The sequence below is a fragment of the Giraffa tippelskirchi genome, chromosome 4, assembly GCF_054371585.1.
Source record: "Giraffa tippelskirchi isolate mGirTip1 chromosome 4, T2T-mGirTip1v1.2.pri, whole genome shotgun sequence".
Classification (NCBI taxonomy): domain Eukaryota; kingdom Metazoa; phylum Chordata; class Mammalia; order Artiodactyla; family Giraffidae; genus Giraffa; species Giraffa tippelskirchi.
Window position 1 is genome coordinate 126,498,814 of NC_137278.1, and position 18,683 is coordinate 126,517,496.

Sequence of the window (18,683 nt, forward strand, 5' to 3'; positions counted from 1 at the left end):
CAGAGATGCCAATTAGAAGACAGGACAAGTGGAAAAATCACCTATACTAGGGTTTCCAGAGTACATCATGAGAAACGCTGGGCTGGAAGAAACACAAGCTGGAATCAAGATTGCCGGGAGAAATATCAATAACCTCAGATATGCGGATGACACCACCCTTATGGCAGAAAGTGAAGAAGAACTAAAGAGCCTCTTGATGAAAGTGAAAGAGGAGAGTGAAAAAGTTGGCTTAAAGCTCAACGTTCAGAAAACTAAGATCATGGCATCTGGTCCCATCACTTCATGGCAAGTAGATGGGGAAACAGTGGAAACAGTGTCAGACTTTATTTTTTTGGGCTCCAGAATCACTGCTGATGGTGACTGCAGCCATGAAATTAAAAGACGCGTGCTCCTTGGAAGGAAGGTTATGACCAACCTAGATAGCATATTTAAAAGCAGAGACATTACTTTGCCAACAAAAGTCCGTCTAGTCAAGACTATGGTTTTTCCACTGGTCATGTATGGATGTGAGAGTTGGACGGTGAAGAAAGCTGAGCGCCTCAGAATTGATGCTTTTAAACTGTGGTGTTGGAGAAGACGCTTGAGAGTCCCTTGGACTGCAAGGAGATCCAATCAATCCATCCTAAAAGAGATCAATCCTGGGTGTTCATTGGAAGGTCTGATGTTGAAGCTGAAACTCCAATACTTTGGCCACCTCATGCGAAGGGTTGACTCATTGGAAAAGACCCTAATGCTGGGTAGGATTGGGGGCGGGAGGAGAAGGGGACGACAGAGGATGAGATGGTTGGATGGCATCACCGACTCGGTGGACATGGGTTTGGGTGGACTCTGGGAGTTGGTGATGGACAGAGAGGCCTGGTGTGCTGCAATTCATGGGGTCGCAGAGAGTCGGACACGACTGAGCGGCTTCACTACTAACAGGGTTTCCCAGGTGAAGTTTTCTCCTTTTGGGATCTCAATTTCCTCATCTAAAGTGATTGCTTCAGACTACTCCAAAAATCCTTTCTAGAGTCAAGATTCTATAGAAACAAGTTGCCATTAAGGAATTCAATATTAAGCACAAAGTGATTATTGCACATTTGAAAGTAAGTACATTTGATACTACCATTGTGTAGGTAGGCCATTGAGGAAGAGGAATAGAAAAGTACAAGATTAAGTATCTACTTTCAAGGACTTAATGGATTCAGTTTCAAGTTTAAAATTTTAAATATTTAAAGTGTATTTGAAATAATAAAAAACTATTTTCTAATTTAAATTAGATGCATGTTTAATTTTTTAAATTATCAGTTCAGTTCAGTCGCTCAATCGTGTCCGACTCTTGAGACCCCATGAACTGCAGAACGCCAGGTGTCCCTGTCCATCACCAGCTCCTGGAGCTTGCTCAAACTCACATCCATTGAGCCTGTGATGCCATCCAACCATCTCATCCTCTGTCATCCCCTTCGCTTGCCTTCACTCTTTCCCAGCATCAGGGTCTTTCCCAGTGAGTCAGTTCTTCACATCAGGTGGCCAAAGGATTGGAGCTTCAGCTTCAGCATCAGTCCTTCCAATGAATATTCAGGACTGATTTCCTTTAGGATTGACTGGTTTGATCTCCAAGGGACTCTTCAGGAGTCTTCTCCAGCACCACAGTTCAAAAGCATCAATTCTTTGGTGCTCAGCTTAATTTATAGTCCAACTCTCACATCCATACATGACTACTGGAAAAATCATAGCTTTGACTAGATGGACCTTTGTCAGCAAAGTAATGTCTCTACTTTTTAATACGGTGTCTACGTTTCTCATGGCTTTTCTTCCAAGGAGCAAGCGTCTTTTAATTTCATGGCTGCAGTCACCAGCTGCAGTGATTTTGGAGCCCAAGAAAATAAAGTCTGTCACTGTTTCCATTGTCTCCCCATCTATTTGCCATGAAGTGATGGGACCAGATGCCATGGTTTTCATTTTTTGAATGTTGAGTTTTAAGCCAACTTCTTCACTCTCCTCTTTCACTTTCATCCAGAAGCTCTTCGGTTCCTCTTTACTTTCTGCCATAAGGGTGGCATTTCTGCCATTTTTAAATAATAAAAGGCACTAAACAAACATTATTTTTTCTAGCATCTAACTTTATGACTTTCAATATGCTTTAAAACATATACTCCTTGATCTGTCAGTTTGAAATATTCCTCTGATTCCCAGCTTTTGAGATGAGAAACTTGGCACATGGTCACTTTCTTCATCTCTTCTCATCTTTTGTGCTTCCAGATGGCAGTTTACCATATCATTTCTTTAAAAAGGTCAAAGTTTCTAAGATTTACACTCTAATCCATAACTGCAAGCCTTCATAGTTGTCTAAAGAGTTTTAAAAATTGAAACACTTTATTTCCTGAGAGGACCGAGTAATAAGATTGGACCCAGACATGTAATGCCACACTACTAAATCTTCAACCCCAGAAGAGAAACCTCCAAATGTTAGGATCAAATTTTCTTTTCTTAGACTTAATCACTCAAAATTATGTCACATAGGAATTTATTTTATGCTGAACTGTGACATTCATGGGCTTTCCACAGGCTTTGTTTTGTTTTTTAAAAATTCCATCTGTCTTATTCCACAATATAAAAATTATTCTAAAAGCACAACCATATTACTATTTTCTCACCTGAAAAAGTCAATAACTGCTTAATATAAAATATCTGCTGAGGAATGTTCAAATTTCCACAATTATTTAATAATTTTTTTAGTTTGTCCAAATACGTTCCATATTTTGTAACTGATTTTCTTTTAATATACGATTCCCCCATTTCCCACCCCTTGTTTTTTGTCCTTCCAGTTTATTTGACAACTAAACTGGTAATTTCTCCTGTAGAGTTTTCCACTGTCTCGATTTTGTTGATTGTGTTCTTCTATCCCCTGTATTTCTGTATGTTAGTATTAAACCTAGGCACTTAACAAGATTTGTGTTCTTTTTATCTTTCCATTCAGGATCATACATGGTGTCTCCTTGTCTCATTTTTTGTGATTTTAGCTGTCACTGCTAAGCATTGTCTAGATTATTTCATTCCTTCATTAGCCACAAATCTCCTATAAAGAGCACTGTGTGCTCAGTGGTGTCTGACTCTTTGCAGCCCCACTGACCTTAGTTCACCAGGCTTCTCTGCCCATTCATTTTTCCCGGCAAGAATACTGGAGTGAGGTGCCATTCCTTCCTTCAGGGGATCTTTCCGACCCAGGGATCGAACCCATGTCTCCTACATCTCCTGCATTAGCAGGCAGATTCTTTACCACTAACACCACCCTGGGAAGCCCTAGAAAGAGAAAACTTCCTCTCAACTATTTGGTTCCTGAAATACTTTTCATATAGGAAAGATACTTGACTCTCTCCCTTATGGAAGTTTTCAAAAGTACGATTTGGTTTCCTAGCATCCTGTGTTGGGGGGGGGAGGGCAAAAAACCCCATAAAACTTACCATCTTGTTTTAAAGTGTATAATACAGTAGTGTTAACTATATATATATTGTTGTGCAGCAAATCTCTAGAACTTTTGTATCTTGCAAAACTGAAACTCTCAACCCACAGAACAACACTCCCCTTTCTCTCTATACTAGGTTGTACTGTGCTTTGCTAAGTTGCTTCAGTTGTATCTGACTCTTTTCGACCCTATGGACCATAGCCGGCCAGTCTCCTCTGTCCATGGGATTCTCCAGGCAAGAACACTGGAGTAGGTTGCCATGCCCTCCTCCAGGAGATCTTTCCGACCCAGGGATAGATTGGATCTGCATCTCTTACATCTCCTGCATTGGCAGGTGCGTTCTTTACCACTCCGATAGGTCAGTTGGTAAAGAATCTGCCTGCAATACAGGAGACCCCAGTTCAATTCCTGGGTTGGGAAGATCCGCTGGAGAAGGGACAGGCTACCCACTCCAGTATTCTTGGGCTTCCCTGGTGGCTCAGTTGGTAAAGAATCCTCCCGCCAGAGACCTGGGTTCGATCCCTGGGTTGGGAATATTCCCTGGAGAAAGGCTACCCACTCCAGTATTTTGGCCTGGAGAATTCCATGGGCTGTATAGTCCATAGGGTCACAAAGAGTTGGACACAACTGAACAACTTTCACTTTCTTTACCGCTAGTGCCACCTGGGAAGCTCCTATTGAAGTTCCTATTGGGTCACCAGCGCCCAATAACCACTATCCTACTTTCTAAGAGTATGACTACTTTAGATACCTGCTATAAATCAAATCATGCAGGACTTGTCTTGGCTCAGACAGTAAAGAATCTGCCTGGGTCAGGAAGATCCCCTGGAGAACGGTATGACAACCCACTCCAGTATTCTTGCCTGGAGAATTCCATGGACACAGGAACCTGGTGGGCTACAGTCCCTGGGGTCACAAAGAGTCGGACAGGACTAACACTTTCACTTTTATCTTACTTAGCATACTATCCTTAAATTTCATCCACATTGTAGGATGAAATCCATGTGACAGGATTTCCTTTTGTAGGGCTGAGTAATACTCTACTGTGTGTACATATCACTTTTTCTCTAGCCATTCATCTTTCAGTGGGCGTTTTTGGTTGCTTTCATCTCGTAGCTATTATGAACAATGCTGCAGTAAACATGGGAATGTATACATCTCTTCCAGATCTGTTTTCAATTCCCTGGGATGTGTGTGTGTGTGTGTGTGTGTGTGTGTGTGTGTGTGTATTAAAAGGATGTGTTAAAGGCATAATCTTTCACCATGGATTGATTTTTAAGATTTCATTTTCTCCTAAAGTGTTGTTTCTGCTTGTTTTAAAAGTCTGTTTGTTCCCCATTGCTGTTCCCATTTCTTGCTTTTTTGGGCGGGTGGGGGTGGGAAAGAAAAGTTATTGCAAGGCCAGCCAAGGAGAATGGGTGACTCATACTCTAAATCTCCAAACTCTCCAGTGGTTTTCAGGGAAAATTTTTTATAGGTAATATTTGGGTTGAGGGCTGCAGGGTATGTGACTTTCTTCTGATTAGGTGGTGGTGAGGCAACAGGGCAGGGCAGGAATCTTTTGCTCAGCCTGCAGTTGCTATCCTCCACCTGGGTGAGGGCCTCAGATTTGTAAAATTGCCAGGCCTGCTATGAAACCAGGTACTTCTTCATCTAAATGACTTGGTTCTTCAGCCTCTCCCTTATTTGCACGGAGACACCTTCCTATAGGATTTCTGCTGGCCCCCTGACTTTTCTACGTCCACTGCCCATAATGCTGACTGACAAAAACAAGGTTCAACTCTCTCCACTGTGGGTGCTGGACAGCCCAACATATGTGCTCAGTGTCCACCCAAGCCAACTCTGCTACTTATTTTTTTAAAATAAACAAATATATATATATTTAAAAAAAAAAAAAAAAAGGCAGGTCAGTGGGAAGGACAGAGATGAGCTGGTTGAAAAGGCCTGGGGAATTGCCTCCATCCCGAATGCAGAGGGCAGGGGATGAAGAGCAAAATGCAAGTGAAGGTGAGTGGGGGCAGCACACCCAAAGGCGACAGGGACCTTGGTGTGTCCCACAGAGACACACAGGGAGAAGGCTGAAGAACTAGGGCTGAGTCAGCCACACCCCTCAGGGCTCCAGAGACCACGGGAGGCAGCTGGGACACGTCCAGTTGGCAAGCGGGTCCATGGAAGGGTTGTAGGCAGGAAATGGACGGGGGACAGACAGACGTGCTTCAGGTTCTCAATGGTGCTGCTGGAGAAGGCTGCTGGGGGCAGAGGCACACACACAGAGTGAAGGGATTTGAGACCAACTCTGGAAGCTGAAGCCTCAGGGATTACTGTTGAACTCAATGGGGGTGGGAAGATGGAAGAGATGCCCTAGGTGTTGGCTCAGGTGAGTCGGTCGCTGGTGGTGTTGGTCACCAAGGGAGGTCGCTGAGCCAGCAGTGTTGGGAAGACTCAGAAGTGCCTACAACCACAGCACACAGCAGATGTCCAAAAGGATACTGGTTGAATCAGAACACCCACCACCTTTTCAATTCCATTTTTTTCTTCTTAAAACTTGCTATGTACAGTTTGAATCGTGTACAGATGACCATTTCGATATCTATTTTTTAGGATCTATATGTATTGCTTATTGCTGACTCATTCAAGTGGCTTGTTTCCTTCTTTGATCATTTTGTGAGCTCATATTTGGTTGAGCTTAATGTGTGACAATGAGGTTCTAAATTAGAAGTCAGCAAACTACACCTGAAGGGCTAAGTCCAGTTCTCTCCCTGTTTTTTAAATGTTTTACTGGACCACTGCCATGCCCATTCACTTCTGTACAGTCTACAGCTGCTTTTGAACAACAGCATAGTTAGTTCAGACACAGTAAGGTCCTCAAAGTAAAAAACACTGATGCTCTGGCCCTTTACAGAAAAGTGTGCAAAACTCTGATGTAAATTAATGTTTTCCCCAGAGTTTTGATTCTGCCAGGACAGGGAGCGTTCATGACCTGTGACAACTTTAGCCTGCTGTGAGAACTCATGCCGTGTTTCTTGCAGGTCCAGCAATAGATCAAAGGCCTTCAGTGTTATCTATTCCACAATACTGTTAGAAGCAGTAATACATTATCTTCTTTGATTATGCTGTTCTCATTTCAAGATGGTATGGATCTTTTTCATTTAACAGGTCAATCATTCAACCTGAGAAGCACATGTCCTTCTTCCTTCTGTGGAACTTTTCTTGTATCAGATAACTTTCTTACCTCATCTTTTGTTTTCTCTTAAGTCCTTACTATTAAAATGTTAGACGTCCTGTTCTGATTCTCTGATTTTATCTTTTCTCATTTTCTCTGTCTCTTGGTTATAGAGTTGACCCTTGAACAACATGGCTTTGAACTGTGTGGGTCTATTTACTTGCAGACTTTAAAAATACATACACACTATAGTACTACAGGATCTGCAGGTGGTTGGTGCCCCAACACCCATATTATTCAAGAGTGAATTGTACTTTCAAGGTTGTTGAAACCTTGAAATCTTTCCTCAACAACTTTACCTTGCAATCCTTCTAATGAATTGTTTTGGCTATCAGTTTAAATTTCCAAGGGCAGTTTCTTCCTTTCAATTTTCCTTTTCAAAGCATCCTATTTTCATTTAATGAATACAGATACTTTCTTTCAAAACTTTTCTGATCACTGCATTGTTATCTGCCCCCACCGTCAGATTATAGTTGATCTCTTATGTATTAGAAATTTTCCTCAAATATCTGATGATCCTGGCTCTATGTTCATATTTAACAGTAGGCATTAGATAGCTGAATAGAAACCCCATGTATACATATATGACTTGGAAATACTGGGATTCACTGAAGAGTGATAAAATGGTACGCAGTCTTCTTATCAGGGACAACCAAAAGTTGAGTGTCTAGAGATCTTTTCTCCAGACACATTAGTTTTTCCCAAGAAACTTAGTCTCTCCAAAGAAAAAAAATCCTGGCATAGAAGCCTATACCCAGTGGTCAGCATTCTGGGAACATGCTTAGGGAGCCCATATTCAACTCAGATTTTCACTTAAACCATATCTTCAAGATTATATCTAATCCAAGCCTTCTGTTATCCCTGGTATCCTGTAAATCCTGTGATCTTCTGGTTTAGTGTCTCAAGATTATTAATCTCTGGCTTCTTGCTTGAAAAGGCTGAAGGATAGCATGTGGTCACTGGGGACTTCCCTGGTGGTCCAGCAGTTAAGACTCCAAGTTTCCAGTGCAGGGGGCATGGGTTTGATCCCCGGTTGGAGAACTAAGATCTCACATGCCGTGCAGCACAGCCAAAAACAAGACAAAAAACAAAAAAAAGAAAGTGGTCACCTGCCTTCAATAAACGTAGAGAAAGGTAGTTCAATGATTCTGTAGACAGATATGCAATCAATCCTCTTTTTAATGCTCTAAGTACCATCTCTGAAAATGAGCACCTGGTTCCTCCAGGTGCTAAACAGCATTCTTGGACAGTGCAACGTATCCTGGCTTCTTTCTCAATGTACCATCTTTTGCAGGCATTCAGATGACCATTTCCTTGGTTTTGGCTCTTTCTCTACCGGCATTTTCTTTCCCTAACATTTATTCAACTCTCTTATCCTTTGATTTCTTCTCTCCTGTTTCATCTGTCATTGTGTGGTTACGCTTTACTGAGATTTCAGGAGAGAAAGAAATGGTCAATCTGTACTATTTAGTTGCAAGCCTTCAAATTGAACTGTAAATCATCCTAAAATATTGGGATATGGAAATATTGTCCATGCTTTTTCCTTCCTGAAAGTACTTTCATAAATCTTAACAATGGAACAAACAAACAAAAGGATGACCAAACAATGAATAAACAGGACTCTGAAATCAAATATATTGGCAGAAAACAAATTTGTAATGTAGGCCACATTTTAATGTAGTTTTTAAAAAACACTTCCAAATACAACTGTAATCAGGAAAAATACTTCAAACATGTATCTTAATTAACCATTAGTACATTACTTAAAAGAATTTCTTGAATCCTTGGCTTTCTTCATTGGGTTTATAAAGGTATAAACCTACTGATTTTTCCATTGAGTATTCTGTACTAAATGTAGTTTACCCAGCTGTAATTATAGAAAAAAAATCCCATTGACAAAAAGCACATTTTAAATAGGGAAAAAAAGTTTCCCTTAAGTTACAGTAAAGACTGTAAATTGATACTTCAAAACTTCTGATTTACTATAAAGTAGCAGTTAGTAAAATCCATATCCTTCCCCCAAATTCTGCTTCTCTTCTACTGCAACATCTTTGTAAAAAATGTTTGCGTGCAATAAAATATTAGTATTTTTAAAAAATCAACAAATAGATATAACAAAGTAATTTCTCACGAAGTTATAGCAAAGAAATACTTAACATTATCAGGTTCTGCTAAGGAAAACATTACCGTGGAAGACATTCAAGGAATCTAAAATGCTTCCGTTGTGGTAGTACAAGGCAGTGCTTCAGGCTGATACTCATACTATTGTTAAAACAGCCCTTTCCCCTTTACAGTGAAAAATCAGTGCACATTCCTCCATATATTAAACAACTGAAGTCTCAGAAAATTATCAATTGCTTTAAAATAACTGTCTAACTCACTTTGAAAACACAGACTGGCTATGATAAATCCACTTTCACAAAGGAGGTATTTCCAGTGACCTAAAAGAAACTGGCTAAATCCCATGGAAGGGTCAGGAAACTAAATGCAGGTCAGAAAAGAGGGAGAGATGACCGATGCTTTCTGTGGAATAAACAGCAACAATTTAAATATCTATTGTGAAATACTGAAACTTGTGGCGCTCAATCAGTTTCTATTACACAGTAAACCAAAAATATTAAAACATGAACCCTTATCTTATTCTCAAAAACAATTTTCTGCTACATACATAAATAAAAAGTGCTTGTAACTAATAATACACAACACTAAAAATATCAGCTCTTAAGATCACAAATAACCTATGTCTCATTGCCAGCAATGAGGGTGATAAATGCTAATGGTGCCATGATATTTACAAAAAACAAAAAAATATTTATATTCAATTATTATCTCCTATAGTCCCAGTGTTATCATTATACCACTGAGCATAAAATAATCTTCTTTAGACAGGTAATTAAAACAGATTATATTTTAGAAGTGTAAAATGCAAGAAGATCCTTCTTAGCGATTGTTTGTACTAGTTCATAATGAGAGTAAACATGAATAGAACACAATTCTGGGGAAAAAAAAGAGAGAATTACTTATTTGTTTTATAAAGTAAAAGGAGAAATCTTAGTCAAGAGGTGACAGCATTAGGCATCATCTTAACCAAGAATAAATTGATAGTATTTTTTATTCACTTAAATAAGACAGGAAAGGAAATTCTAATTCCTGCTACCTGCTCAGTCACTTCAAACATTCTTCTTAAGGAAGTAAAATCAAAATATCTTGGTTTTTGGTTTCTCTTTTAAAGTAAAAATTTCCAGATGCCCTGGAATCAGTGAGTTCAATTTGGTGTCTTCTTGTGTTCTGGGAAAGAACAATCACTTTAAACTGAGATTTCAGCTTTCAAATGCTGTGACCAATTATTTGTGAATTATAATCTGCAGGTTCCATTTTTAAAATATGTGGGATGACACTGTCAATTCGAACATTGCCGATGAGACCTTTGAAAAACAGTTCTTCGGTGATGGTAGCGTTCATCAATCTCAAAGCTGGCAATCGAAGTAGTAGTCTAGACAACCTCAAAAGAGAAAAGAAAGGCGAACAAGGTTTTAGATCAAAGAGTAACTCAGTAGAATGATGTAAGTAATTTCTCCATGAATACTAATGCCATAATTTAACAAAGATTACCAACAGTTTTCAACACTTAAAAGCTTTAGTATTCTCAAGCCTTAAACTATATGACAATCAGCTGGATATATATGATGTCTGACAGACTTCATTGGAAAGTCTTGCTCTTAACTGCTATGCTGTGCTACCTCTAGTTGGTTGTATGAACCATGGAGCAAAGTTTTAAACCATGGATCAAGTTATAAGTTTAATGGCTTAGGAACTCTTTCAAGGTTATAAGAATAGCCATGTTTTGTGTTATCAGGCTACATGAGGCTCAATGATAGTTTTTTTTGGATTTGCTTTGCAAAATGTATTGGGAATAGTAAAATAGGCAGTGAAGTGAAGTGAAGTGAAAAGTCGCTCAGTTGTGCCTGACTCTGCGACCCCATGGATTATACAGTCCATGGAATTCTCCAGGCCAGAATACTGGAGTGGGCAGCTGTTCCCCTCTCCAGGGAATCTTCCCAACCCAGGGATCGAACCCAGGTCTCCCATATTGCAGGCAGATCCTTTACCAGCTGAGCCACCAGAGAAGCCCAAGATAGGCAATAGTTGTTATTAATGGGAAGAGCACAGATTACAGAATCAAAACCATTAGGTTCAAATCCTGATTTAACTACTTCCTAGCTACATGAATGAGTGGAAGCCACTACTCCCTCTGTCTCTTTCACAATGTTGTGACAATCAACAAAATGATCCCTAACAGTTTCTGTGCTAGTGAGGTAGGACAATGTCTTGTGTGAAAGTATATTATAAGTTGAAAACTGCTATCCAAAGATAATTAATTAAACTAACTACGAATATAAGAAACTAAGAAAGAATTCCAGAGGTCAAAGAACCTGGAACCTAACGGAACAGAGGTCAGCAGGCAGGTGTAGAGTCAAAACAAAGAAAATTTTAAATATTGTATTTATTTGTATGTGTGTGTGCTAGTTGCTCAGTTGCGTCCAACTCTTTGCGACCCCATGGACTGTAGCCTGTCAGGCTCCTCTGTCCAAGAGGACAACCAAGAATACTAAAATGGGTTGTCATGCCCTTCTCCAGGGAATCTTCTTGACCCAGGGATCAAACCCTAGACTCCAGCGTTGCAGGCAGACTCCACCGTTTCAGCCATCAGGGAAGCCCATTAATTTATATAAGGTATAAAACTTTTGAAACTTTAAAAAACTGAAAAAAAAAAAAGATCATAACAAAACCAACACCCAAAGAACCACCTTTCCAAAAAGTTTGCGGCATTATTTATCCTCCCTCTATGCTAAGGCCTTACGCTCTTGAGAACAAGTGAAGCCAGCAGACCCAGAATTCAGTAATCTTTCTGTATTCATGTACTTACTGCTCAAATTACTCATTTCCTGTTTGTTCCCACCAGCTGAGCCGTATTCACAGAACTGGTAGGAAGTAGGGTAGGAAAACTGGTTAGATGTTAGATAAACTACAGCTGATTTTCATGATGGAACTGGCTAATAAGCCTATTATCTAATATATGTAAAAAGTTATTATATGTAAAATATTCTTTTACTAGTTTGAGGTATGCTAATAATATTAGTAAACAAATTTATATAGCCCTTACTATGTAACAGGCACTGCTCTACTAAGCTCTTTGAATATATTAACTGATTTAATCCTTATACTAATTGTAAAATGTGGGTGCTATTATCTCCATTTTACAGTAAAGAAATTGAAACAGAAGTTAAATAACTTCTATAAACTGCTATAAGGTCATACAGCTAGTAAGTGGCAGGGTTAGGCATTAAACCCAGATGCTCTTGCTCTGACAGCCAAATGCTTAATCACTCAAAACTTGAGTTCATTTTATTAAAGGACACTGGTAAGAAACACCTCGCTATAAATGCCATAAGCCAAATTTCAAAATTAATTATAAAATAAGCTAATGGTATTTTTTTATTCATGCACTTTTCTAATTCAATCCATTATTTCATCTGAAGCAAGTTAAGAACTTGGGTGTGAGAGTCAAACTACCTGGCTCTGCTGTTTATTGTGTGACTTGGAGCAAGTTACTTATCCTTTCTGTGCTGAAGCCTCATATAAAACAGTACATATAAAGTACTTGCAACAATGCATTGAAAGGCCAAAGCTGACTAAATTTAATTACACTTGGAATGGAGAATAAGGAAACAGATTCACAAAAATTTTTAAGACGAATTTAATTAAATAGTATTTAACTTCTAAATACCTGTAGGTGTCATCTGGATATGTTTTGGTTATATAATCTTGGAATTCAACATAAGCCTTTTCCTGAAATTTCTCAATCTGTTCCATGTTTTCTAGGCCTGGATGGTCTGAAACATTAAAGAATATATTGTTACTTTAGTCCTGAATACTCATGTACTAAGACACTAAGTGGAGATGGAAGAGGTGATAAAAAACAGTTCAGAAGGAAGCTCTATCATATATGTGTGGCTCTTTCATTCCACAAACACTATTTTAGTAACCCACCCACTAAATACCAGGCACTGTACTTAAACCCTTAAAACTATTTCATCTCATATATGTTTTCTAACATCTAATAAAAAAATGAAACCATTGGGCTCAAATAAAATAAAACAGCTTTTTCTATTTCAAAAGTGGTAGAAAGGATTTTGATCATTTTGCTTTCAATAGAAACAAAAAAATGAAATGACTTAGCTTAGTTAAAAGTATTTTTAACCAATGAAATATTTTCAGAATGAAAGTGAAAGTGAAACTCGCTCAGCCATGTCCAACTCTTTGTGGCCCCATGGACCATACACTCTATAGAATTCTCCAGGCCAGAATACTGGAGTGGGTAGCCTTTCCCGTCTCCAGGGGATCTTCCCAACCCAGGGATTGAACTCAGGTCTCCCATATTGCAGGTGGATTCTTTACCAGCTGAGCCACAAGGGAAGCCCAAGGACACTGGAGTGGGTTGCCTATCCCTTCTCCAGCGGATCTTCCCAACCCAGGAATCCAACCGGGGTCTCCTGCATTGCAGGCTGATTCTTTACCAACTGAGCTCTGAGGGAAGCCCCCATTTTCAAAATATACTCTTTAAAATTTTTTTCATTAAAATAATAATACATACTTTAACTTAAGTATAATTGACATACAACATTGTATCTGTTTAAGGTACACAACAAAATGAAGTGACACTCATATGCACTGTGAAATGATCCCCACAGTAAGTCTAGTTACCATCTGTCACCATTCAAAGTTACAAAACTTTTTTCTTACTATGAGAACTTTCAAGGTTTATTTTCTAGGAACTTTCATGTTTACAATACAATAGTGACTATTCTCCCCACGCTATAAATTTTATCATTGTGACTTACTTATAACTGCAAGTTTGTACCTCATGATTCTCCTTCACCCACTTCACCCACCCCCTCATGCATGCTATATTCTATATTTTTTTAATAAGAAAATCTTCCTTTCACCATTGTTAGGATAAAAAGATACTTATGAAACTATGAACTCTGAACATCATCTCTATCAGAAAAGTAATATAACATGAAATAACCTATATAAATATTTCACTGAAATGGAAATGTTAAAAGAGTTTTATAAAACTTATGCCTAAAATATGGAAAGTGGTATCCTAAGGGGAATAAGAAAAGTAGCAAACAGAAATAGAGGGAATACTTAATACAACAAAAGTACATTATAATTCTGTTGTCAAATCTATGGTCTTTCAATTTTAAGAAAAATTAAAATGGCAAATTGGTTGTGATAAAAATTGCAATACATGTTAATTTATCTAAAACATCAGAAGAATAGTTCAAAATAGCTTTAATTATCTTACTGATATCACTGAAGGTAGTAAGAAGCAGAGTTCCTCAGATAATTTTATGATGATACACAGTAAAAGAAAAACATACACCAAAATGAAGAATACAGAGCCTAAGGAAATAGTCAATTTTTCTTGCTCTAGAATTGACTGTTGAGCTTTACTCTCATTTTACTATACGTAAAAACTAGTAATTGGCAGAAAGACAAGAGACCCATTTTTCTATTTACTGGGAACTCGTAAGATGTTTGGAAATTTAACCCATTAACAAAGCAATCTTCATCTCTCTTTTTGCCTTTTAATGATGCCTAGCAAAATATACCTAAACATTCAAGTGCTGAACAGGACTAAAAGTCTATGTCATTTCACTGATTTCTTCAATTTTCCTTTTCATACCCAGATGTCTAACATCCAAAAATTTCACAGATTTGAAGTGTACAATTCAATAGTTTTTTAGTATATTCAGAGTTGTGCAACCCTCACCACAATCTAATTTTAGAACATCTTTGTTGGCCCTAAAAGAAACACCCATTAGCAGTCCCTCTCCATGCTCTCCTCTCCTTAGGCCTCTCCATGCTCTCCTCTCCTTAGGCCAAGGAAGCCACAAATCTCTCTATAGATTTGCCTATTCTAGACAATGCAGATACATGGAAACATTTAATATGTGGTCTTTTGTGATTGGTTTCTGTCACTTGCATACTGTTTTCAAGGTTTATCCATGGTGGCAAGTATTAGAATTTCATTACTTTTTATGGGTGAATGATATTCCATTTATATATACATTACACTTTGTTTATTCACTTGTTTGATGGACTCTTCAGTTGTTTTCACTTTACTCCAATGTACATTCCCAATGGCAAATGTATGAGGGTTGTAATTTCTCCACATCCTCAAACACTGTATTTTTAATAAGAAGTAAATGTTTATATACCTGGACTGAAGAGTACTATTGCTTTCAGGTAGGCATATTCATATCCATCAATGCAGAGTTTTACCATGCTGTTACAAAACTCCTGTAGTTTGAAGATGTGTTCCATCAATAATTTTCTTCTTTCTGTTGATATCTTATCTTTAATTAAAAACAAAGAAACAAACAAAATCTTCTAGTGTTCAGCAAAAATTCATGACTATTTTTATCCAATATATTTCCTTCTCACTAAATTCCAGCTTTGAATATAATCAATTTATCAAACGTTAAAAATTCAATATTTTATTTATTTATTATTTTTAATATTAAAATAATATTTTATTTATTTATTTATTATATTTTATTTAATATTTTATTTATTTGTTTAATATTTTATTTATTTATTTATTCAGCTGTGCTGGGTCTTCGTTGTAGCATTTGGGATCTGCAAGTTTAATATTTTATTTATTTATTTATTCAGCTGTGCTGGGTCTTCGTTGTAGCATTTGGGATCTACTTCCTTAAACAGTGATGGAACCCAGGCCCCCTGCACTGGGAGCACAGAGTCTTAGCCACTGAACCACCAGGGAAGTCCCTCTCTGCAACTTCAAATGAAAACTAATTAATGATCTTCAGACACTGTTCATTCAAGAAAAAAAAAAAAAAGAACAGGCTTTTAATATAAAAAGCCCTAAAGGTAACGTTTCCTTCCAAGATACACCTTGGAGAAGATAAGCCATAAAGACTAAAAATTTGGCTAACCAACCAAAGTACGAAAGACTCAAATTTTGGTAGTAGGATTTAAGTTTATATCAACAAAATAAGCAAAATGAAAAATAAGCAAAATCATCTAGATATTTAAGTTACCAACACTACTACAACAAAAGCAAATATTTAGCCAAAAAAACACAAAACCCTGTCAAGACCAAAGAAAAGTTGAGTAAAACAGTATGTTCTAACTTAAAATTTATTGTATTTAATGACTTCTGGTATATATACTATTGATGAGATCTTAAGGTTATTCTTTGCCATTAAATAGGAGGGGAAGCAGATAGTTCAAGGAAAATGTACAATGGGAAGTGGCATATGCAAAGGAAATAAATGTAATTCTCCATCTATAATTTTTTCTTGAACTCAAAAAATATAGTTCTTCCCATTTGATGATGGGGCACCTTCTTGGATAGTCACAAGCCATTCTGAAATAAATATTTATAAATCAGTGCTTGCCCACCTGTCTCCTCAAATGAATAGGAGTTGTAATCAGGAAAACGAAAAAGATAATTAGGATTGTTCTGTGACTCTTTAGTAGTGTCTAAGTGAAAGGATATATTCTGATGAATTGATTAAAAAAAAAAAAGTTTAGCCTACCATGGGATTCAAAAGGCTACAATGAAGAAAAGCAGTTTAAAAACAGTTGGTAACTATACATTTATGAATAGTTGATTACCTCTATATAAGCCTACCCTGGATTCTTTGGTATGTATGTTGAAGTGTAAAAATTCACCAGGCCTGATCAGAAATAGCACTTAAATACATTTGTTTCAGTTTTGTTCTACTCTCATTTAAAACTATTTTGGGTGATTAATGAATGAATTTATCAAAAAGTAAAAATTATGTAAGGTAAAAAGGATATTGGTATTTATCTTTTGATACTTAACTTTAAACATAATACTATAAAACTTATGTCTCCTCTTATATCCTAGAAAAGGAAAAATAAAGTGCTTTTTACCTTGTTGAAGGCTACTGTGAAGACAGTTGACAAATGTTGCTAATATAGTAGCGACATTCATCACTTGCCAGCACTGGGCAAGACCAAGAGTAAAAAGTTCATTCCAATAAGCTTTCACCAATGATATGCTGTTTTCTTGCCTATAAAAACAAAAACAAATGTCAAATATATTTTATGAAACCTTATAACTGACTCATATATTTGAAAATACAATGTTCAGTTCAGCTCAGTTCAGTTGCTCGGTCATGTCTGACACTTTGTGACCCCATGAACCGCAGCACGCCAGGCCTTCCTATCCATCACCAACTCCCGGAGCCTACCCAAACTCATGTCAGTGATGCCATCCAACCATCTCACCCTCTGTTGTCCCCTTTTCCTCCTGCCCTCAATCTTTCCCAGCATCAGGGTCTTTTCAAATGAGTCAGCTCTTTGCATCAGGTGGCCAAAGTATTGGAGTTTCGGCTTCAACATCAGTCCTTCCAATGAACACCCAAGACTGATCTCCTTGCAGTCCAAGGGACTCTCAAGAGTCTTCTCCAACACCACAGTTCAAAAGCATCAATTCTTCGGTGCTCAGCTTTCTTCACCGTCCAACTCTCACATCCATACATGACTACTGGAAAAACCATAGCCTTGACTAGATGGGCCTTTGTTGGCAAACTAATGTCTCTACTTTTTAATATGCTGTCTAGGTTGGTTTTTAATTTCATGGCTGCAATCACCATCTGCAGTGATTTTGGAGCCCAAAAAGACAAAGCCAGCCACTGTTTCCACATCTATTTGCCATGAAGTGATGGGATCAGATGCCATGATCTTAGTCTTCTGAATGTTGAACTTTAAGCCAACTTTTTCACTCTCCTCTTTCAGTTTCATCAAGAGGCTCTTTAGTTCTTCACTTTCTGCCATAAGGGTAGTATCATCTGCATATCTGAAGTTTTTGATATTTCTCCCGGCAATCTTGATTCCAGCTTGTGCTGGAATCCAGCCCAGCATTTCTCATGATGTACTCTGCATATAAATTAAATAACCAGGGTGACAATATACAGCCTTGACGTACTCCTTTTCCTATTTGGAACCAGTCTGCTGTTCCATGTCCAGTTCTAACTGTTGCTTCCTGACCTGCACGCAGGTTTCTCAAGAGGCAGGTCAGGTGGTCTGGTATTTCCATCTCTTTCAGAATTTTCCATGGTTTATTGTGATCCATACTGTCAAAGGCTTTGGCATAGTCAATAAAGCAGAAATAGATGTTTTTCCGGAACTCTCTTGCTTTTTCAATGATCCAGAAGATGTTGGCAATTTGATCTCTGGTTCCTCTGCCTTTTCTAAAACCAGCTTGAACGTCTGCAAGTTCACGGTTCACGTATTGCTGAAGCCTGGCTTGGAGAATTTTGAGCATTACTTTACTACTGTGTGAGATGAGTGCAACTGTGCAGTAGTTAGAGCATTCTTTGGCACTGCCTTTCTTAGGGATTGGAATGAAAACTCTGAGTCTAAAGTTTATACAGGAAAGTCAAGGTAATCAACCAGTGCACAAAGCACACAAAAAAAGAACAGAGTAAACGGATTTTAAAAAGTCAGTTTTTGATGGCCTGTGTTATACTTCTTAGTTAGAAAATAACATTGGCATTGTTGTACAATAAGGTCCTACAACTTGACCAATACTTTTCTAACTATGGGCTTAACTTTCTCCATGGTCTCTCTGCTTCTTCAAACCAGTTACTTTAAAACAATATGAAGAAATCTGGCAAACTTTAAACAGAGCTTGGATTTCTCATAGTAGACCATTTTCCATTACCACGTAATTCAAACAGAATACAGATGTGCTCTTCAGTGATAACAACCAAACTTCTAACTCATCATGGTGGTACTATGGGCTAATTTATATTTTCTTACCTTTTGAGGGGGCAACCAACCACATGACTGAAAAACAATTACTTCTATTTTCAAACATATTCAGTGTATGCAAGTTTCAGATCCTTATTAACAAGCCTGAGATGACACTGAAACAGTGGTGGTTGGGAG

The 18,683-nt window shown here is 37.9% G+C and overlaps 1 protein-coding gene across 13 annotated transcripts in view; it reads right to left on the reverse strand.

Moving 5' to 3' along the window:
* Positions 1-8,320: 8,320 nt before the first annotated feature.
* NR2C1 (nuclear receptor subfamily 2 group C member 1) overlaps positions 8,321-18,683 on the reverse strand; it is a 38,774-nt gene continuing 28,411 nt past the window's right edge. For 8 of the 13 annotated variants that reach the window (XM_081592221.1, XM_081592217.1, XM_081592216.1 and 5 more), the window contains 4 exons: positions 16,662-16,801; positions 14,957-15,094; positions 12,457-12,562; positions 8,321-10,170 (listed from right to left, as the gene is read on the reverse strand). In XM_081592221.1, the coding sequence (XP_081448347.1) occupies positions 9,996-10,170; positions 12,457-12,562; positions 14,957-15,094; positions 16,662-16,801 (559 nt within the window). In that variant the 3' untranslated portion in view covers positions 8,321-9,995. Of the gene's footprint in view, positions 10,171-12,456; positions 12,597-14,923; positions 15,095-16,661; positions 16,802-18,683 lie in introns of all 13 variants that reach the window. The other 5 variants (XM_081592224.1, XM_081592219.1, XM_081592220.1 and 2 more) reach the window with 2 other exon arrangements.